Raw genomic sequence first — 23,046 nt, 5'->3', positions numbered from 1 at the left:
CCGGAGATCTCCATTGTGTTGATACCACTGCCTGCGGAGACACCACTGGAGTGCCCTCATCTGCCAGCGTGCATGACTGACCAACAGTATGAAGGATGTGAACAGACCGAGCAGGCATAGAACCTTCAGGACTGAAAACTGCTACATCGTAAAACAAAGGAATCATCTCCTGAATGTTGAGAACCCTCTGCGGAGGCAGTAATGCCCAACACACAGCAGTGTCCAGTATTGCCCCTATGAACAAGCAGCGCTGAGAAGGCACCCAGTGAGATTTGTGTACATTTATTGAGATACCCAACTTGAACAACAGACGCGTTGTTGCTTGCAAATGGCGCAACACCAACTCCTGAGACTCTGCTTTCAAAAGCCACTCATCCAGGTAGGGGAAAACAGGAACCTCTGACCTTCTGCGATGTTCTGCTACCACCGCCATCACCTTCGTAAAGACTCGAGGTGCCGAAGTCAGACCGAACGGAAGAACCGCAAACTGGTAGTGTTGCGATCCTACCGTGAACCGGTGATACTTTCGATGCGACTTCAGGATGGGAAGATGAAAATACACATCCTGCAGATCGATGGACACCATCCAGTCTTCCTGTGGCAGCGCAAGAAGAACCTGAGCCAAGGTCAACATTTTGAACTTTTCCTGCCTGAGGTAAAGATTCAAAACCCTGAGGTCCAAGATCGGCCTTAATTGACCGTCCTTTTTGGGAATCAGGAAATACCGGGAGTAGCATCCCTGACTGCTTTCCTGCTTCGGAACCACCTCTATCGCACCTTTCTGTAACAAGGCAAGATCTTCCTGCTGCAAAAGCAGTAAGTGGTCCTCTGAACACCAAACCTGGTGAGGAGGGCAAGGAGGAGGAAACTCTAAAAAAAGGGAGGGCGTACCCATTCTCTACAAGATTTAAAACCCAACGATCTGAAGTGATCAGTTTCCAATCTTGTAGAAAGTGGGACACCCGACCCCCTACCGGACTAACATGTTCTAAGATGGGGATCTAGAACTGTTTTCCTGAAGTACCAACGGTGGCAGGAGAAGAGGGGGAGGATTGCTGCCAAGAGGCTCCCCTAAGACGCCCTTTATTCTTCCCTGTGTAGGTTTTGTACAAAAGATTCTGCTTCTGCTGGCCCTGTTGAGTCTGCTGGTGGCCACGAAAGGAAGCAGCTCTTACAAAACCACGATACCGCTTGTACCGGTATCCCATGGACTGCACCTGGAGACCCAGAGACCTTGCAGTAGCCCTTCTATCCTTAAAATGCTGCAAGGCAGAGTCAGCCTTTGAACCAATGAGTCTTGACCCATCAAAGGGCAAATCCAGCAGAGTCGCTTGAACATCAGGAGAAAATCCGGACGATTTAAGCCAAGCTTGTCTTCTTGTTGCCACAGAAGACTATCGCACGAGCCACAGAGTCAGCAGTATCCAGACCCGATTGTATCACCTGACAGGCCGCAGCTTGAGAATCAGAAAGGGCCTGTAAGAAATTGTTCCGATCCTCTTCAGGCAACTTTGGAGCTAGCTGCTGGACTGAATCCATCAGAGCATGGATATACCTCCCAAGAAGACAGGTTGCATTAGTGGACTTTAGAGCCATACTCGCAGAAGAGAATACCTTATTTGCTGCCTGCTCCATTTATTTTAGAATCCCTATCACCAGGTATGGTAGGAAAAGACCCAGAAGATTGCTTTGAACAAGAAGCCTGGACCACCAAGCTTTCTGGTGATGGATGCGAAGACAGAAAAGCCGGATCCCCAGGAGCAGGCCTGTACCTTCTTGAGATGGAACGAGAAACTGCAAGAGCAGACAAAGGCTTCTGCCAAACTTCCATTATCAGCTCGGTTAAGGCATCATTAAAGGGTAGCAGCGGTTCAGAGGCTGAAGAAGCTGTATTAAGAACCTTCGTAAGGATATTAGATTTTACCTCCACTGAGGGAAGTTGCAGATAAAGCAATTCAGCTGCCTTCCTTATTAATACGTGATAAGAAGCAATGTCTAGTAATACTCCAGCCTTCGGGTATGAGAGACCATACTCAGAAGTATCCAACCCACTGGCCTCCTGTAAGCCCTCAAACTCATCCACAGACTCAACACTGTCTCCTTCTCCTGTGCATATTCCTCCTCCTCAACGAGTCTCTGCGCCTCTCTCCTAGAGCGCGGTTTAATAGGCGGCGCCAAGCGTGGCGCCGGTGAGAAAATCAACAGCGTCTATGGAGGAGCCTCAGCTTCAAACCTCGGCGTCGATGGTTTTCCAGGCGGCGCCGACTCGACAGCCGAAGGAGTCCTGGGAGCCGGAGTGGAAGACCTTGGCGCCGGAAAATGCCAAACCGGAGTAGACTGCAAGAATGGCACAAAGGGTGCTTGAGAACAGTGGTGAGGCACACCCAAGTTAAAAGCCAAAGGACCCACGGGCCCAAAGGCGCACCAGATGGAGTAGAGGCCCTGGCAAACATGCCAAACATTGTATTAAGAAAATGCTTAGGGTCTGATCCAGGAACAGGAAAAGGAGGATATGGATCCGTACCTTCCTGAAGCGGAACCACCTGAGACTGAACTGGAGCCTGCAGAGCCGGGGACGGCGCCCGGACAGGTGAAGCCACACAGCCTAGAGAAGACTCCCTGGGCGTCGGAGACATAGCAGGAGCCGAGAACCTTCATGCGAAGAAGAGCACCTCGACGCCGGCGACCTCGGAACCGGCGTCACCCGTGGAGATGGAGAAACAAAGTCCTGTCTTCGAAGTCGCTTAGCTGGAGAAGGCGACCTCGAAGCCCAGACCTTCGACGAACGGCACCAAGAGCCAGGTCTCCTCTTAGACTTCTTATGTTTTCTTGACTTTGAATTCTGAGAAGACAACGACTTCGTTCTTTTACGACCCCTCTTCTCCTTGGCCCTGGCTTTAAACCGCTTAGCCTCACGCTCCTTAATGGCCTTCGGATTCATCTTCCTGCAGCTTCGGCATTAATCAACGTCGTGATCCGACAATAAGCACCGGAGGCAATCATCATGCGGGTCAGTGATCGACATGTGACCGCTACACTCTCGGTAGGGTTTAAACCAAGACTTCCTGAAGTAGCCATTGGAAATCCTCAAGGATACAAAGTTTTCTCCACAGAAAATGTAGACCCTCTAGAAAAACCGCTGCGCGTCGACGGCGTCGAAAAAAAGGGAACTGACGTCAGCACGCTGACGAGGTCTTCTTATGGCTCCGATGACGTCATTCGGAGTCGCGAGCAGAGCCATGCTATTATGACATCCTCGTCGACATGGGAGAGCTAGGAAAGAATTTCCGCGGAACGCTGGAACAGGGGGTATTCTGAAGGTGAGGAATCCACAGGCAGAAGTATCCATCAGAAAGTTTACAACCGGCCTGAGCTCCACTCGCGACGAAACGCGTCGCCGAAAGATAGCCGCCTTGGAAACTACAGCGTGCAGTACTGCTGACATTGCGCGTTCTCTTCGGAGGCGAAGAAACCTAACCAAGGTTCTCCCCACTGTTGAAAGAGACCTTGCGCCACCTCCGACTGGAGAAGCCATTCGTGATCCAGCAGGCAGACAGCTGAGATAGTCTGCCCTGGCATTCATAGAACCTGCCAGGTGTTGAACCACCAGGCTTATGCCCTGCTGTTCCAGTCATGTCCTGAGATGCAAAGCCTCAAGACATAGGGTCCACGAACCAACCCCACCATGCTTGTTGCATGGCGGTGGTGTTGTCCGTGAACACCTGCATCAACTTCCCCTTGACAGAGGGAAGAAATGCTTTCAACGCCAAGCAAATCGCTCGGAGCTCCAACAAGTTTATGTGGAGCCCTGTCTCCGCCGGAGACCAGTGACCCCCTGATCTCCACCTATCCCATGTGGCCGCCCTATCACATAAGTGACACATCCGTCACAACTGTGAAATCTGGTTGGGGAAGGAAGAGAGGTCTGTCATTGACTCAATCGCAGTTCGTTAACCACCTCTGCAGATCCTTCGCAGTTCCTTCCGAGATCTGAAGCACATGGGTGAGATTTCCCTGATGCTGTGCCAATTGCAACTTCAAGTCTCACTGCAGAGCCCGCATACGCAATCTTGTGCGTCTTACCAACAGGATGAAGGAGGCCATGAGGCCCAACAGCCTCAAAGTCAGTCTCACCAAAATCCAGGATGGAGGCTGAAATATCAGAATCAACCTGAATATCCTGGACTCGCTGCTCTGGAGGATAAGCCCGAAACTGCACTGTGTCTAGAACAGCTCCGATGAAAGGGAGCGTCTGATAAGGAGTCAGGTGTGAGTGGCACGTTTATAGAGAATCTCAGCAAAATCAGAAGATTTGCCATAGTCTGAAGGTGGGAGACTACTGTCTGGGGCGAGGCTGCCTTCAACAGCCAGTCGTCGAGGTAGGGGGAAGACTGACACCCCTAACCTGCGCAGCTGAGCTGCAACTACCACCATCACCTTGGTGAACACCCGAGGGGCACTAGTAAGACCGAAGGGGAGCACGGTAAATTAAGTTCTCACGAACTACCTTGAACCGCAGGCAACATCTGTGGCCCAGCAGGATGGGAATATGAAAATACACGTCCTGCAGGTCTAACGCTACCTTCCAGTCCTCTTGGTCTAGGGCAGAAAAGACCTGAGCCAAAGTGAGCATTTTGAATTTCTCCTTCTTAGGGAAGTGGTTGACGGTCCAAAGAGCCAAAATGGGCCGTAGCCCCTAAATCGGAATCAGAAAGTAGCGGGAATAACAGCCACTGCCTACTTCTGAAACTGGGACCCTTTCTATAGTTCCCTTGGCCAAGAGAGCTGTAACTTCCTCTTGTAGCAGCTTTAAATGATCCTCAGCCAGCCGTTTCAGACTTAGCAGAACAGTAGGAGGAAAAGAAAGGAAAGAAAGAATAGCCCTCCTGGCAAGACCCACTTGTCTGATGTTATAGATCTCCAGCAGGGGAGATGACGAATTCTCCCACCCACTGGAATAGTGTGTTCCTGCAGAATCAGCCTAGGAGTGCTTGGCAGCTGCTGGGAGCAGTGTGGTAGACTAATACTGGCCTCCATTCCTAGGACAGAAGGTACTGCGTCCACGCACGGCTTGGGTAGTCTGTGCGGTACGGTGGCTAGGATAGGATAGGATAGGGCTGACGCGCCTAGAAACCCCTTATGTTGCCACAAAAGGGGCGAAAGGAAGACTGGCCACGAAGAGTGGAGGAGAGGCCCAAGGATCTCACCGTAGCTAGTGTCCTTGAACCTCACCAGGCCTGGTCAGCTAGTCCCCCAAAAAGGTGGGTTCCATCAAAGGGCATGTAAATCAAGTTGGCTTGGACATCCCCCGAGAAGCCAGTTGTACGAAGCCAGGTGTGGCGCCTCAAGGCCACTGTCGTTGAATCGCTGAAATCGACCTGCCAAGCGAATAGCTCATTAATCCACACCATACGGTGAATTTTGGTGCATCTCTCCCGTCCTTGACAGCTTGGGAAAGCACTGCCCGGGCCTCCTCCGGGACATGTGGCAGCACCTGTGCAACCGTCTCCCAAAGAGTGTGGGAGAAATGGCACATTAAGCATGCGGTATTCACCGACCGCAATGCCAGACTGGAGGAAGAAATTATCTTCCCAAATGAGTCCAGTCTCTTGGATTCCCCATCTGGAGGTTGAAAGAAACTGGCTCTGAATATACTGCACCAAAGTGAGGTACAGTGTGTATAGAGTCCAAGGGTCTCCAGAGGTTTGGCAGAGGTTAAAGTTAGATATAACCTTACTCTCTAAAGTGGTAGCTTGGTCGAGCAGTAAGGCAGTATCAGAGGACAGTGTAAAGCATTTGTTGTACACACTCATCCAGAAAATGGTCTCACACTCAAGAACTGAACTCTAGGCCAATGGTTTTGTATAAAAATATATGTTTGTTTTATTTTAGAACCAACAATAGATTTCAAAATATACTTTCTCTGAATAAGAGGCTTTATATATATACTTTTAATAGTAGGCTGTTGAATGCAATACACACAGTTGTTGCAATAGGCAACACAATTTCAAACACAATACATTGAGCTCAATGGGAATTTCTAATTAAATGCAATTAGTTACATGGAGGATTACTTTTCTAACCACAGGACTGGATCCTAGACTCAGCCCTGGGACATTATGAGTAAATGCGTTTTGGTTAAAGGTTGATTTTTTATTAGGTTATTTTGCATTATGAGGGGCATAAGCTCTACAATGACCTGTATAGATACAAGGATAACAGTTGCATCAGTAACCATTTCATGATAATTAACAAGGCCTACCGAACGTGCAGGCATAACAATAATACAAACATCATGGAGACAGGTTTCGATCTCCATAGTAAAGCACAAGATACACCGGATTCAAAGTAGACACCATAGCAGAGCAGCAATAGTACACAATGATACAACACAGGGTGATACACATCGGGGATCAGAGGTTGCCACTCATGAATCCACCTCGGGCAGGGGGGGGCAGATCAATTCCTCGGTACGTCGCCCACCAAAGGTACGATTTTTAAAGAATATTATTGCATTTCAAAAGTTGACACTTAGAAACTTTTTCATATAGAATCACCAATGTTATCCTATGGGAGGAAATTCACTTAGCAGGTAAGTGGTATTATCGTTACTTTTTCTTACTCAGTACTGGATCCTGGATTCAGCACTGGGGCATTTCCTGAAAACAGTTGAAAAATGCGTTTTGGTTATTCGACTGATTTTTAAAGAATATTTGTAGTTTTCAAAATTCGACACTTAGAGACTTTTTGGGAGAAAAAGTGTTGATGTTATCCTATGAGGAAAAATGAGTTATCTGTTTCAAGGTAAGTAATCGTTCTTTTGAGTTAGGGTCCTGGGGTTAGACTCGGGGGTCGCCCAGGGTCAGTGATGCACTGTTGTTGCACCCCCAGTGGCACTAGGGCGGCCGGGTGCAGACTGTTGAGGCCCAATGTTATCCTATGGAGGATAGGGGGGCTCCGGCTGGTGGCGGCTGGCAAGCAGGCCACAAGGTTGTGGGAGCAAAGCTCCTAGGGTTAAGCTCAGAGCAAGTGGGGACCAGGTTAGCACAAAAGGGGCACCCTCAGCGGCACTAGGGTGGCCGGGTGCAGGGTGCTGTTTTGAGGATGGTGCCCTGTTGATTTCAATGACGATTCTCCGGGACAAAGAAACACTGCATGCTCGGGACAAGGATCTTTAAGGAGTGACCACCACTTCGAGGGATAAGTTGGGATGTAGAGGGATGGCTAGGCACCACTGGGTTGGGCACACAAGGCCGTGGGGCATCGGGTGCAGGGGTGCCTTTGGACGTCGGATTTTCTTTCCTGTTCTGGTCACGGTAGGGGACGTCCTCTGGATTGAGGATGCAGGCGTCGTCTGGAGGTCTGAGGCAGGTCAAGGGTCGCCGGGGGACCTCCTCGTGGGGTTTGTTCACTCAAACACGGACCGGGCTCGGCGGGTGGTGTGCGCGCTGGATTTGCGGTTTTTGGCTGGCACAAAAAGTGAATGCAGGCAGGTCCTCCGGGGTTTTGAGGTTGCTGGCCACGCCGGGGTTTCGCAGGAGCAGGTTCGAGGGGAGACAGGCCTGTAGGGCTGGGGCCAAGTCAGTGGGCGTTATCCTCTTGTTAGCTCTGCACGGCTTCTCGTTCTTTTCTTGTGGTTGCTGGATTTGAGAAAGGAAGGTTCAGGGTGCCCCTAAATACTTAATTTAGGGGTGTTACAGATAGGTAAAGGGCAGGAACCAATGTGTCCCTTCCCTGGGATGGGTAAACCCCTATTCTGCCACTCTCAAGTGGGAGGGGGACAGGAGCCTGTCCCTGGTTGGCTGGGTCCGCCCCCATCCTCAAGCTGGTGGGGACTCAAGGTTGTGTTTCACCTCGCCTTCCCCACCTTAGGGGTGGAGTTGGCAGATGTGGTCACACCTCTCTTCCTCACTTGTTTTTCCCGCCGGTTCTCCCACATGAAGTGGGGGGGTAGAACCAGTGGGGACCAGTTGCTGAAAGCAGCAAATGGTCTGGATAGGCTCACAAAACTTCTCCTTCGTGAATACTGCCCATCCTGGGGGAGGAGGTTTGGCACCTCGTCCCAGGATGTGCTTTGTTTCAGGCCCCCAAGAGCAGCCGGCTCTCGACCCAGGGGTCCAGAAACATGTCTGGCAGCCTGCCCAGCCACTCAGTCAGGTCACTGGTAGTTGGTCGATTTTCAGGGGGCCTCTCTAAGATGCCCTCTGTGGTGCATTTTACATTAAATCCCACACTGGCATCAGTGTGGGTTTAATGTGCTGAGAAGTTTGCTACGAAACTTCCCAGTCTTTAGTGTAGCCATTATGGTGCTGTGGAGTTCGTAATGACCAGCACCATACACTCTTAATGGCAGCACTGCACTTACAGGACCCAGGAATGGACCTGGGTACTGTAGGGGTGCAGGGCTCATGCACCTGTACCTTTACCACTGGCATAGGGCACCCAGGTAGAGAGGTGACTGGTGTATGCAAGGGCAGTGGTATGTGGGCATGGCACACAGGGATGTGTGCCATGTCGACTGTTTTGTTCTGCATCTAGACACTCAGCCTGCAAAAGCAGTGTGTGTGTGTCAGGGTAGAGGGAATCTAAGGGTGGCACAATAAGTGCTGCAGCCCTTAGGGGCCTTCTCTGGTCACAGTGCCCTGGCACCTATGGTACCATTTACCAGGGGCTGACATGTGGCCAGAGATGCCAACTGGGTTTAGGTCTTAATGCAGTTTTAGGGAAGGAACCTAGGCCCTGGGTACCTGATTGGCAGGAGCCCAGGGCACACTCACTCAAAGTACATCAGCAATTCAGCAAAAAGTGGGGGCATACAATGAAAGAAAGAGGGCACTTTCTCACAGAGGTGCGGAAGGAAATTCCCCCTGGGAAATAGAGGCCTGCACCACCAAAGTTTCTGGGGTGGGGTGTTGGGTGAGTAACTTTGGGACACCCGGAGCTGGGTGATGGGAGTCGTGCAATCGTCCTATTCAAAAGAGCCCCTGTGCTAGGCTTGGACCATGTTCCTAAAAGAACGTCCGTAAGTGCCTCATTTAAGGGCAATAGTGGTTCAGAGGGAAAAGACCCAGGTTGAAGCACTTCGGTCAGGAGATTAGTCGTTACCTGCACTGAGGGCAGCTCTAGTCCAAGGACCTCAGCAGCCCTCTGAACCACCATGGCACAGAACGCCCCTTCCTCCGTAGTCACTGTAGGCTGAGAGAGCATGCCAGTGTCTAGGGAAGTATTGATTATGCTACTTACCAGTATGCATCTGTTCTTGGCATGTAGGGCTGCTGTCCCACAAAGTTCTGCAGGGTAAACCTAGAGCACGCTCTACTCGAGGGAAGGCTTCTACGGTAGCACTCCTTCACAACGTTCCCATGTCTGAGATCTGTAAAGCGGCTGCATGGCGCTCAGTCCATACTTTCACGCGCCATTATTGCCTAGATTCAGACGCGCAGGCCGACGCCCAGGTGGGGCAGGCCTCTTTGAGGAACCTATTTGCATAACTGTAATGCAAGATGTGTCTTTTAATGTATGTTTTAACTGCTTTGTTGCTCGTCCGCGAGACTTTGGGTATGGGCTTGCTACTCTATTCATAGATTATGACTATTGATGAGTATCCCCTGGATGAGAAGGATTAGTTACTTACCTGTAATCCTAGTTCTCATCCAGGGGTATACTCATCAAAGTCATAAGCGACCCACCCACCTCCCCGGACGAGCAATGTTTTCTATTTAAATAAGTGATGTATGGAAGGCAGATCTACTCAGGTGCAGAGGCACCGCCAAAAAGAACTGGCCCAACTGCCACCTGTAGTGCATCATGGGAGCAGGGGGTCACAGGCAGGCCTTAAAGGCACGGTCCCCCTACTCTAATGCCTTAAAGGCAAGGTGTCAATTTTCTTGGTTTCTTGATACTCTACTGCAGCCTACTGGCGAATGCCTACAATTACATGTTGCTTTATGGCAATAAAGTAGTGCTGTGTTATAATTTGCCTGATGCTTCCTTTTTTCCTTACGGGTTACGGGGGCACTACTATGCAAAAATAGGTAATTTACAGCATTGCCATGTTTTGAACATTATTAGGCTATATATATATATATATCCACTTCGTTTACCCACACAGGTTTCCTCGCGCACTCCCAGAAGGACAAACAGCTTCACCAATGATCGTTTTTTATAATTCCTTTACTTTCAGCATGCCAGATACAAAAAGACAAACTCTACGCGTTTCAGTCTCAGCAGAGACCTTGCTCACGAGTCTAGCTCGACTCGTGAGCAAGGTCTCTGCTGAGACTGAAACGCGTAGAGTTTGTCTTTTTGTATCTGGCATGCTGAAAGTAAAGGAATTATAAAAAACGATCATTGGTGAAGCTGTTTGTCCTTCTGGGAGTGCGCGAGGAAACCTGTGTGGGTAAACGAAGTGGATATTACAACGGCTTAACCCTGCCGTACCTCGAACGCACCACCGCAGAGCGCCCATGATTCCTGAAGTGGGTTGTGTTGGAAAAGAATATATATATATATATATATATATATATATATATATATATATATATATATATATATATATATATATATATATATATATATATTCACTGAAAAAACCATAGGTTTCACACATGTTATAGTTAGCGGAAATTTTACTGATAAAAAACCAATGAAATTGCCCCGTTATAGTTAGTGCTGGCAACTATAACTCACGCGACCGCAATCTTCTGCTGATGCTAATACTGTATTTAGACACTTATTTGCCCATGTCTTCTTCCATACATTTTTAGCTATACATATATTACAAATATTTTTTTTTCATAAAGACACATATGTCATCAGCAGAAGATTGCGGTCGCGTGAGTTATAGTTGCCAGCACTAACTATAACGGGGCAATTTCATTGGTTTTTTATCAGTAAAATTTCCGCTAACTATAACATGTGTGAAACCTATGGTTTTTTCAGTGAATTTGCAAGGTTTTTTAAATGCTAATTCCTAACTATAACGTGTGTGAAACCTATGGTTTTTTCAGTGAATTTGTACGGTTTTTTAAATGCTAAGTGACTTTACGCCATTCGTGGCGTGCGCGCCCACTTAACGCAGTTCGTTCCGTGCGCGCACGGTGCGCTTCGCGCACCGTGCGCGCACAGTGAGCACGCGGTGCGCTTCGCGCACCGCGCACCCACTTTACGCAGTTAGTGCCGTGCCCACGTTACGCTAGATGGGCCATGTACGCACGATGCGCTTCGCGCACCGTGCGCACATGGAGGACATATTATGCGCTTCCTTGTGATAGGTAATCTGTTGAAATTTTTTGGGAAAATTTTCTGTGCTCTGATAAGCCATGCACAAATGGTGGCCTTCGGCCACCATTTGCACAAGGGGTGGAGAAAGTGTGGATAGTGTTTTTTTTATTTTTATTTTTTTACCGTACGCTTACGGTAAGCGTACGGTAAGCGTACCCCGCGAAATTGCCGAAAAAAAAATAATGCCGTTTTTGCTCTTGGGGGATGTTTGGGGACTCCCTCAACATGACTATGTGAGAGGGAGTTGTCAAAACATCCCCGTAACATGTTTTTGGCCATCATGTTTGATACATAACACTCAGTGCGGTAGACAAAATGGCGGACGCCGCTTCCTGGTTTCTGCCGATTCGAATGTTTACTAAGATCTAAGAGCCAATCAGAATCGCGCTCGCGCACGCCACCGTACGCTTACCGTAAGCGTACGGTAAGCGTACCGTAAGCGGGCTCAGATATATATATTGATTTAAAGGCTATTTTCTCAGAATCTACTGAACAGATTTACACCAAACCTACAAAAGGCACTTCCTTGACCTAGGGACTACCTCTCTGCCAAACTTCTAGTAATTCTGTTCAGCCGTTCGGGCTGTAGCTCGTTCTAAAGGTCCTATGGAAAAATGCATGGGAAAAACGCGTTTTGGGACCCCCCTTTTATCTCAGCCCCCGCTTGACGAATCCCCCCGAGACTTTCAGGGTAGGAGCGGAGCGTAGCGCCCCACCTATTTTGAGAAATTCGCGAGGATTCGTCGACCGGCGCCAAAGTTATTCAAAATAGAATGTTGAGGTTTTCCTATGGAAACGTGGTCCTAACTATAACTACCTACTGGCGACCGCCAGTAGGTAATATATATATATATATATATATATATATATATATATATATATATATATATATTTTCTATATGCTCCGGGATCCCGCACATGGGCGGGGATTATTCATAGATTATGACTATTGATGAGTATCCCCTGGATGAGAACCTGGCGGCAAAGCTTGGGCATTTTGCATTTTCGCTTGTGGCGAATAGGTCTATCTCTGGATGACCCCACTGTTGGAAGTACGGTTGGAGTACTGATGGATGCATCTCCCACTCGTGCATTTGGTGGCTGTGCCTGCTGAGCAGATCTACCATCTGGTTGTCTTTGCCCGGGAGGTGTTCCGCCATGAGGAAGATGTTCCTCTGAATGGCCCACTTCCACATGCTCTGAGCCAGATGAGACAACTGTGGCGAGTGTGTCCCTCCCTGCTTCTGTATGTAGTACATGGCGGTCATGTTGTCCGTTCGGATCAACACGACCTTGTTGCACAAGTGTATCTTGAATGCTTTCATTGCAAGGAAGATCGCCATTAGTTCCAAAAGGTTGATGTGCATCCTCCTTTGCTGTGTCGACCATAGTCCCTACACTGTGTAATTGAGTACGCCAGCTCCCCATCCCTGGAGAGACGCATCCGCTGTCAGTATGATTTGTGGAACAGGCTCCTGGAACGGTCGGCCCTTGCAAAGGTTTTGTGGATTCCAGCAATGCAGAGAGTTGTATGCCCGACCACTCACCAACACTAGGTCTTTTAACTGTCCGTGGGCCTGATTCCACTGACGTGCCAAGCACTCTTGAAGTGGGCGCATATGTAATCTCACGTGTGGGACTATGAAGATGCAGGAGACCATCATGCCTATCAACTGCATAAACACTCTTGCTGGGAGTGAGTGTTGAGGTCTGAATTTCTTTATGAGCAACTGAATGCTGTTGATCCTCACTGAATTTGGTTGTGCCGTGGCTGCCAGAGTGTCTATGGTTGCGCCTAGGTACTGCTGTACGTGGTTGGGTTGAAGGTGGGACTTTGGATAATTCAGTGAGAAGCCCAGGCTGTGAAGAAGGTGAATGGTGTGGGACATGTGGCTGGCACAGTGCTGGGCCGACTTTCCCTGGATAAGCCAGTCGTCCAGATAAGGATAGACATGTATGTGCTGTCTCCTTAAGTGTACCGCCACTGTAGCCAGGCACTTGGTGAACACTCTGGGTGCCGTCGTTACCCCGAAAGGGAGGACTTTGAACTGGTAATGTTGATTGAGAACAGTGAACCAGAGATACTTTCTGTGTGAGATGGGTGCATGGGTATATGGAAATACGCATCTTTGAGGTCTAATGTTGCGAGAAAGTCTCCCTGACTGAGCAACGGCAGGACTTGTTGCAGAGTGAGCATGTGAAAATGCTCTGACAGAATGTAACGGTTTAGAGGTCTTAGATCTAGTATGGGTCTGAGAGATCCATCCTTTTTGGGGATCAGAAAATACAGTGAGTACACCCCTGATCCCTGTTCCTTTGCAGGCACGAGTTCTATGGCTCCTTTTTGGAGCATACTGAGAACCTCCTGTTGGAATAAGTGTAAGTGATCTGCGGACATATGACGGTGTCTTGGTGGTATGTTGGGTGGAGTGGACGTGAACTCCAGACAATAACCGTACTGGACAATTTCTCTGACCCACCTGTCTGTAGTAATGGATTCCCAGACTGGCAGGAACCTCTGTAGTCTCCCCCCGTCAGGTGTTACGTGGTCGGGGGGCAGTGACAAGGCGTCACTGTTTGTTGGTGGCGGAGGACCTGGAGCGGTTTCCTCGGCCTCTGCCTTTGATGTTGTTTCCACGGTATCCACCTCTACTATTTTTGTTATAGGTGGGCTGTGTACCTCCTTTAGTGTAATGCGACTGTTGGGAGTTCTGGCCTCTAGACGGTCCTCTGTTGGTAGAGCGACGAAAGGACCCACTCCGAAACTGCTGTGATTGCAGAGCCCCCATAGACTTTGCAGTCTCTGTATCTTTTTTGAGTTTCTCTAGGGTGGTGTTAACCTCGGGGCCAAAGAGTGAGTTAGGGTTGACCGGTTGGTTGAGTATAGTGGTTTGTATCTCTGGTTTGAATCCCGAGATTCTCAACCAAGCATGCCTTCTTAACATGACGCTGGTGTTAATAGCCCTAGCTGCAGTGTCAGCTGCGTCAAGAGCGCATTTAATGCAAGCGTTACTAATGAGCTTCCCTTCTCTAATAAGTGTCTCCGCTCCTTCTTTATACTGATCTGGGAGGTGCTGCAGCAGTGTCTCTAGGGTATCATAATGCGCCCTGTCGTATCTAGCGAGAAGTGCCTGAGTGTTGGCAATTCTCCAGATGTTAGCTGCCTGTGCAGCAACCCTCTTTACCGATGTTTCCAAGACCTTAGACTCCTTGTCGGGGGGAGGAGCATCACCCGTTGTTTGTGAGTTGGCTCTCTTCCGAGCATTGGAAACCACCAATGAGTCTAAAGGCAACTGCCCTTTTATGTAGGCAGGGTCCACTGGAGCTGGCCTATATATTTTTTCAATTCTAGGTTTAAGGACTCTCGCCCTTGTGGTCTCCTTAAAAATGTCATTAGCCTGTTTTAGGACCCCCTTCAGCATGGGCAGAGTTTTCACAGATCTTTCTGAAGTAGAGAAGGTATCCATTAGAAAGTCGTCCTCAATAGGATCAGTGTGGAGCTGTACGTCATGATTGTTGGCGGCTCTTTCAATTAAGGCATTGAAAGCAGCAGTGTCCTCTGTAGGAGATGTTTTTGCCACATATGCCTGTGTGTCCGGAGCAGTATGTGTGTCCCCTGCATCCGTATTGTCCACCCAAGGTTGGTTTTGGTCCTCAGGGTCAGTATCCACAGGATAAGTGCCCTCAGCATCACCATCATCTCCAGCATCCGTATCAGAGTGTGTGGGCAAGAATGGCTGAGTTTCTGGGGTGCCAAATTGAATATGTTCCACCAGAACTGGTGATGTGGTTCTCTTCTTTTTTAATGGAATCTTGTATGGCTCCATTGGTGTCTGTTGCGATTTTCCGTTTGTATATGGAAAGTCTACCAGTGGTGGCGTCGATAAACTGCTGTGGAACCTCATCATCGTGAGGCACTGCAACAGGTCTCTGTCCCATCTGTATTCCTGTTGGGGCATCGACAGGTTTCTTCGGGCCGAGAGCTTCTTGCGGGTCGAGACCCTTCTTTGCGTCGAACATTTTCGGTCGCACCGCTGGTGGGAGGCCGAACTTTATATGCGTCGACGCGATGTGAACCGCGCTGACCGTTTTCGGCTGCGGGGCTGTCTTCGCACCAGTTATGGAAGCCTTGTCGTGGATGCGTAATAACGACTCCGACACCTTCTGCTTGACAAAGGGCGATGGCGTCGTGAATTGGACACGGTCCTTGGACGCCTTCTTCGTTGTGGCATCAAGCCCCGTACCAGATGACGTCTTCTGGACCGGAATAGTGGGATGGGTTGGCTCTCGATGGCCGCCCTCCATATCTGTGTTGATGCTCTTCGGCGCCGATACTTTGGGGTCGGTGACCTTGGCTTTGAGTTTCGGCGGCGCCCTTGGCTCGACGTCCCCATGACCTCTCTTGGCGTCGACAGCCGTCTTTTGTGTCTTCGGCTCCGAGGGCTTTGAGGCCTTGTCGTCGTGGAGAGACTCTTTTACTTTCGATTTCGGAGCCGTTGCCTTCAGTTTCGATTCTCGTTGATCGAGTGATGGCGCTTTGGATACCGATGGCTCTTTAGGATAGTTCGACGCCGGGCGTTTATGCGGGGCGGAAGAACGAGAGGAATGATCTTGGGTAAGGCCTTGTGGCGATCCCGCGACCTGAGTCTTATTGAGTGCCTCCTTCGGCCCTGTGGCGACCTGAGGGCCTAGCTCATGTTCTGAGCCCTCCTCTTCGGCGTCTCCTACCTGTACGTCGACGTCCTCCTCATCTTCATCTATTATATGTTAGTCTTCGGCATCCTAGTCGGATTCACGCTCCGACGCCGGATCCGACATCTCTCCCTGAACTTCAAGGTCCACGACCTCCTCATCTTCGGTCCCGAAGATGTTGTCCGGGTGCGGCGCCGCTTTCTGCGCCTCGAGCCGAGCTGCTCGACGAATGCGAAGGGTCTTCTTCGATCGAAACCTGGAGCACGCCATGCAGGTGGCTTCGTCGTGGTTTGGAGAGAGGCACTTGTTGCACACTGGGTGCACGTCGAAGCGAGCATACTTAGCGTTGCAAAGAGGGCAACGCTTGAAGGGGCTATGCGATGTTTTTGATTCCATCGTCGATCTTGATCGGGCCTCGGACGTCGAAGGGCAAATGGCTAACTTCGATGAAACTACTCGGCGCCGAACGAAAACAATACAGACGAATAAAGGCCTAAATACTCTAAGAGCTAAGATTAGGACATCCGAACCCAATGGCGGAAAAAAACAATCTAAGGATGGAGGGATGCCCATGCGCACTGTAGTCCAGGGGAGGAGCCACCTATCTCGTGATACTTCGAAGACTCTTCCAGGACAACAATGTGCAATCATCCGGACCCAACACTAGGCGGCGATCTATGCACAGATATGAATTCAGCAGCCCACATGCCTCGAACCTAGACCACTGGCTTCCCCGAGCTCCCCATAACAGTCCATTGTCTCCTCAGAGATATCCCGGTTCTCTAATGGGTCTCCAGACTCCTCCCATTCCTCTCCTGAACCCAGCACATCCACAAAGTCCTCAGGCAACAACATAGAACCCCTGGGTTCTGTCGATGTCAGAAACTGCGTCGCTAGACGCCGTTCCGTGTCGTCGGAGAGGAGGATGGGGCTTGCGCCGCTGACGGGCATCCGTGACGTCGCAGGTACAGACTTCGGATTTGACGTCAGGGGAGGTTGCGTTGGCATGACCCGAACCGGATCCCTAAGGCCGCGCCGGAGCAGACTGCGTCGAACCAGATAAGGCTCCATCCGACCCCCGCGGGACCCGAAGGCTCACCAGCGGGGTCGTTTCACTCAAATACTCGGTGTATGGCCTTGTAAAACTCCTTTGAGCGGGAGTCGCTCCGGCTCGCGGAAAAGGAGGGTGGTGGGGGCTAGGCTCAGAGTTGGCTCAGGCTCCGCATAACCGTGCCTAGAACGATGGTGTTCCTTACATTTCGCGATGACGAATGCCAACTGAGGTGAAGACGAAGTCCGCTTGGACTACTACTACTTCTTGTGCCTCTTCCCCGAATGTCCAGATGACCTCGAATGGGAGGAAGAGGACTTAGGGCTCCGTGAGAGGTCCCGCAACCTCCTCTTCCTTGAACATGACCGTGACCTCTTCGGAGTCTCGCTTGACGGTGTCGACTCCCTGACCGCAAGCAACTTCAAAGCTTGCTCCCTAAAGCTCTTCGGGCCATCGCCCGACCGTCTGAATACGACTTTAAATCACGGTTGCATTTGACACCACAGACATACGCGGTGGGGATCAGTGACCGATATCATGTGGGAACAAGTCCCGCATGGTTTAAAACCGGTCTTTCTACTCGACATCCTCGCACAAAGTCGTATCTCAAAAGTGTCAAAAAAAGTTAAGAAAAAGCCTACCTAAAAGCGGTAGAGGGGTAGCTCTTCCCGGATCTGCACTTAACTTGAGCAGAAAGAAAAGAACTGACGTCTGAGCGGCTGTGTGGCGCCTATGTAGGCACTGTGACATCATAACCGACGTCGTCACACAGTGCCGAAAAGAGCCACCCGGCATCGCGCTCAAGGGGTATTGCTCAGCCAAAGTTTCCAGATTCAGCCTGAGGTCTGGGAAATTCAAAGGTAAGGAATCTGCAGCTAGAAGTCTCTATCAGATACTACCCTCTGGTAAGCATACACCACTTGCCCATATGACCAAAAAAAGCATTTGGTAGTATCAATTGTAACCCTGTAATCTAATAAGGGTCGTCTGGACTTTCAACATAGTATACCTTGTTTTGGCCTTCTACATAAAAAGCCGCTTCCTGCAGTGACCAATACAAATACTCCCACCATTTCAGGAAGGGAGTTTGGATTGTTACAGTCTGTACAGTGGGGAATCTTTCCTCTCACCTGCATCTCCTGCGTAGTGAGAACTTCAGGCTGCCCAGCAATCACGACTGTATGCGATTCAGCTTCTCCATCCATTATATCTCCATCTGCCACCTCTGCCTGGGCTACATCCTCTTCATGAACTTCAACTTCACCGACCTCCTCTGCAAAAACAAACAGCACAGTTAAACTAGTACCTTCACAGACCTGAAGAGCACCACACCAACAGAACTGCAGTGAAGGCTGGTGCCAAACCAATTCCCAATTAGCAGGTGAATGAATGAACAGAATACTCAATGGATGCTTCCAAGACCTGTAAGCTAGATTAACTGGTGCCCGGTCACAAAGTCTCCAAATCAAAAAGCTACCAGGAAAACGTAACCAAGCTAATGCTGTCCAAAGACATGGAAATGCCATACACAAGGTATCCACATTCAAAATTGTGGCATGCATGATTTTTGTGCCACATTATGTTGGCGTCACCTGATCTCTAAATGCAACTATTCAAATAAGTGCTGTGAAATCAGGCTACTTGTCTCTTTAGCTAATAGATGAAAACATTGAAAGGGCCAGATATATCCAAGAAAAAAGTGATACTGTGCCAGTAAATGAAAAAGAAAATATAATTGACCTGTAATATTAGTTCATCAAGGGCAGCTTTACCAAACTCAAACATTGAAAAGTATTGCCCATGCGCGGGATCCAAGAACGGTTACTTACCTGTAGGAGTCGTTTTACAGCTGGAAGAATTCTCTGTATTCACATGCGGTGCATTATACCACCATCGAGTGGCTGTATCTGTAACTCTCCTCCTGTACATTAGTCCTTCTCCTTCCTCTTTTTTGTTGTTGAGCGTCTACGGTTCCCACCATTTGATGCCTAGTCCAACTTCTCTTAACATCAGACGCCCAACCAGGAAGCCTCCGCGCGTGGTTTCCGTCATCGAATTCTTTTTTCTCGGTGACCATCTGATAATTCAATGTTTCGTGGTCTTCCTAGTGTCTGTATATTCTTTAAGTCCCTTGTTAATTTCAGCTCACCTCATTTCCAGGGGAGACTGGTGAAGTATGATTTTAACATGTCTTTCCCTCTAGAAGGGGGGAATAATATCCTCATGTCCAGAAATGGTATGGGGGTATTATTCCACAGTGTTACACACCTTACACGACATGTTTCGATAAAGCCAAACCATAGTTACCATAACCGTCTAAGATTATAAGGCACTTTAAGAGTATATGGTAGGCTATATCATAGAACAGCTATAAGGACATGGTTCCGAAAGCTGCAGACAGGCTCAGCTCATGCTAGAGCACCATCTCACATGTTACCAAGCACTCTGCCTCCAGGATTGTTAAGGCCTGCCATAGGAGTGACTGAAAGGTACACATGTGTCTATATGTAAGTTAGGTATAGGACTACTACACCTAAGCAAGGGGTGATTACACGACCTTGCCCCAGCTGAGTGATCAGCCAGTTGTGTCAAAATGGAAGGCCAGGCCGGGGTGGCATAATACATGCTGCAGCCCCTGGTAGGCCTAGGGTACACCTATGCCCTGGGTACCTAGGGTACACTGTACAGGGGCCAATAAGGTGATCCTATCCAAATGGGTTATGCACCTAAAGTACATAGTATTAATTTAGAGAGAGAACAGCAGGGCTGTGGGTCTGATTAGCAGGCCCACAGCCACATCTAAGTCGAAAACCAGTAAAGCAAAAGTAAAAAGTGGGGGTGAACATAGAAAGCAGACCCTACTCTCCTACAGTTAGATTCCTCACCTTAGAATATCCCCAGGCGTCAGACTGGATCCGGAAGATTTTTCGTCAGCAATACCCCTTGCGCGTCGCTAGGCGTCGTCTGCGGCTCCGCGTCCATCGTCGGCGTCGGAATGACGTCGGAGTACTTAGACGCCGCCCTCGCGCGCTGACGTCAGTTCTTGTACATAACCTTCCGCGCCAGGAACGCAGAGCCATGCAAAGACCGACACTGGTGCCAAAAATAAAATCTAGGGGCCTGAAAAGGATAACCTTAACCCTAGATGTCAGTTCGCAGAACGGGGAGGATGGGTGGGTCGGTGAGGAATCTAACTAACTAATGTTTCTTACAGATACATCGTTACCGAAGGTAAGTAACTTGTTCATCTGAAAGAAACACGTTAGTTATATTCCTCACCTTAGAATAGATACCCAAGCAATACCATCCCCGGTGGTGGGTCTGCGAACCAAGATCAAACCAGAAAGTCCGGGAGGACAGAACGGCCAAAGAAGCCATCCCTCCGGACTTGGCTGTCAAGGCAATAATGCCTGGCAAACGTGTGTAGCGAAGCCCACGTCGCCGCCTGACAGATGTCCTGCAAAGGGACTCCCCGTCCCAAGGCAGTAGTAGCCGCTGTGGCCCGAGTAGAATGGGCGCGCAGCCCAACAGGAGGGTCCTTTTTTGCCAAAGAGTAACAAATTTTGATGCACAAAACGACCCACCGAGAGATGGTCCGTTTGTGCACAGCTTTTCCCTTCTTAGCACCCACGTATCCAACGAAAAGTTAGTCGTCCACCCGGAACTGCTTTGTGCGGTCCAAATAAAAGGAGAGCGCACGTTTTGGGTCCAGACGGTGGAGCCTCTCTTCCTCTTTGGAAGGATGCGGAGGCGGAAAGAAGGTGGGCAAGGTGACAGACTGCCCAAGATGAAATGGAGTCACCACTTTCGGAAGAAAGGAGGGACGAGGCCGAAGGACAACCTTGTCCGGATGAACAGACAGAAAAGGAGGCTTTGAAGATAAAGCCTGGAGCTCACTCACCCGTCTAGCCGAGGTGATGGCTACCAGAAAAGCAGTCTGAAGAGTCAGAAGACGAAGAGGACAATTGTGAAGAGGCTCGAAGGGAGCGCACATCAGGAATGTCAAGACCAGATTCAAGTCCCACTGAGGCATTACAAAAGGGACAGGAGGGAACGTGTGAGTAATGCCTTTTAGAAAGCGTGTAACCACAGGAGACTTGAAAAGAAAAGGCTGATCAGGAAGCCGCAAGAAGGCAGAGATAGCCGCAAGATAACCTTTCAGGGTGCCCAGGGCAGAGCCCTGCCGGGCCAGAGAAAGAAGAAAGAGGAGAACCTCAGAAAGAGGGGCGGAAAGGGGATCCACAGCCTTTGCTGTGCACCATGCCACAAATTTGTTCCACCGGCAGGCGTATACCGTCTTTGTGGAGGGACGCCTGGCTGCCAGAATGATATCACAGACTTCAGGAGGCAAGTCAAATGGCATCAACTGCCGCCGCTCAATCTCCACGCATGGAGGTGGAGGCTGGACAGGTTCGGGTGGAGGACTGTCCCCTGCTGCTGCGACAGAAGATCCTCCCGAAGGGGCAGACGTATCGGGGGATCGGTCAACATACTGAGTAGCTCGGGATACCAGTATCTTAGTGCCCAATCCGGAGCCACCAAGATGACTTGGGCCCGGTCGTGCCTGATTTTCTTCAGCACTCTGGGCAGAAGTGGTATAGGCGGAAAGGCGTACAACAGACCGCAACTCCACTTGTGACGAAAAGCGTCGCCGAGCGAGTGCCGCCTTGGAAATTCCAACGCGCAGAACTGCTGACATTGCGCGTTCTCTTCGGTGGCGAATAGATCTAACCAAGGCTCTCCCCACTGCTGAAAGAGACCTTGCGCCACTTCGGAGTTCAGACGCCATTCGTGATCCATCATGCACCGGCAGGTGAGTTCGTCCGCTCTGGCGTTCAGAGAGCCCGCCAGATGTTGAACCACTAGGGTGACGCCCTGGTGTTCCAGCCACGTCCAGAGGCGCAGAGCTCCTGACAAAGGGTCCACGACCCCACCCCGCCCTGTTTGTGGCAATACCACATGGCGGTGGTGTTGTCCGTGAACACCTGCACGACACTGCCCCCGACAGAGGGAAGGAAGGCTTTCAGTGCAAGTCGGATCGCTCTCAACTCCAACAGGTTGATGTGGAGACGAGACTCCGCCGGAGACCAGAGGCCTCTGATCTCCGCCTCTCCCATATGGCCACCCCATCCCAGGAGGGACGCATCCGTCACTACGACATGCTCCGGTTGGGGAAGGGAGAGGCTCCTGCCCATGACCCAATCGCGGTCCGTGAGCCACCACTGCAACTGCTGTGCAGTGCCCTCCGAGATCAAGACATGTTCGGACAGGTTACCGTGATGCTGGGCCCACTGAAACTTCAAATATGTTCTCGTAGTTGTCTGTGCTCTTTCCCGTTGGACAGAAGCCTACCCGGTTTCAGATTACACTGCCCCGACTACTGCCAAACAGTTAGTTCGAGAATTCTTCCCACGGTACGGTTTACCACGTGTTGTCTACTCAGATAACGGCCAGCCGTTCTCATCCGAACTAATGAAACACGTTTCCCTTTTGTTAGGCTACCAATGGAAATTCCACTGTGTCCGGCATCCCGAGGCAGCAGGTCTCGTGGAACGCCATAATCAAACTCTGAAAATTAGATTGTCCAAAATATGTAGGGAAAAAGGTGTCGATTGGATAGTAGCCTTACCAGTTGCGCTCTTTTACATGAGAATGGTAGCACATTCTCGAACAGGGCTATCCCCGTACGAGGTGATCTTCGGTAGACCACCAAATATGTGGGGGACGCCTATACCTCGCAAAATCACTGATGTTGACTGTAATATGCTGACAGATTACCTGGCTTCCTTGATGTCTGCACTACAATCTTGTCGTTCACAGGTAGCCGCAGCTTTTCCCGATAATACTGAGGTGAAGCCCCATGACGTGGTTCCTGGGGACCTGGTTTTGGTCAGGAATTTCGACCGGAAGACCCAACTGGAGCCTAGGTGGAAGTCGCCAAAGTTGGTTCTACTAACCACAAGGACAGCCGTGAAGATCGAGGGACGGAAAGGGTGGTTGCACTCGAGTCATATCAAGAA

At 49.9% G+C, this 23,046-nt stretch overlaps 1 protein-coding gene across 5 annotated transcripts in view; it reads right to left on the bottom strand.

Annotated features, from left to right (window-relative positions):
• Window positions 1-23,046, bottom strand: part of HUWE1 (HECT, UBA and WWE domain containing E3 ubiquitin protein ligase 1) — a 1,878,220-nt gene that overhangs the window by 793,952 nt on the left and 1,061,222 nt on the right. For all 5 annotated transcript variants that reach the window (XM_085629865.1, XM_085629862.1, XM_085629866.1 and 2 more), the window contains one exon: window positions 18,157-18,299. In XM_085629865.1, the coding sequence (XP_085485991.1) occupies window positions 18,157-18,299 (143 nt within the window). The remainder of the gene's footprint in view (window positions 1-18,156; window positions 18,300-23,046) is intronic.

Source organism: Triturus cristatus, chromosome 10 (genome assembly GCF_964204655.1).
Source record: "Triturus cristatus chromosome 10, aTriCri1.1, whole genome shotgun sequence".
Lineage (NCBI taxonomy): Eukaryota > Metazoa > Chordata > Amphibia > Caudata > Salamandridae > Triturus > Triturus cristatus.
This window is presented reverse-complemented; position numbering and strand designations above follow the sequence as displayed.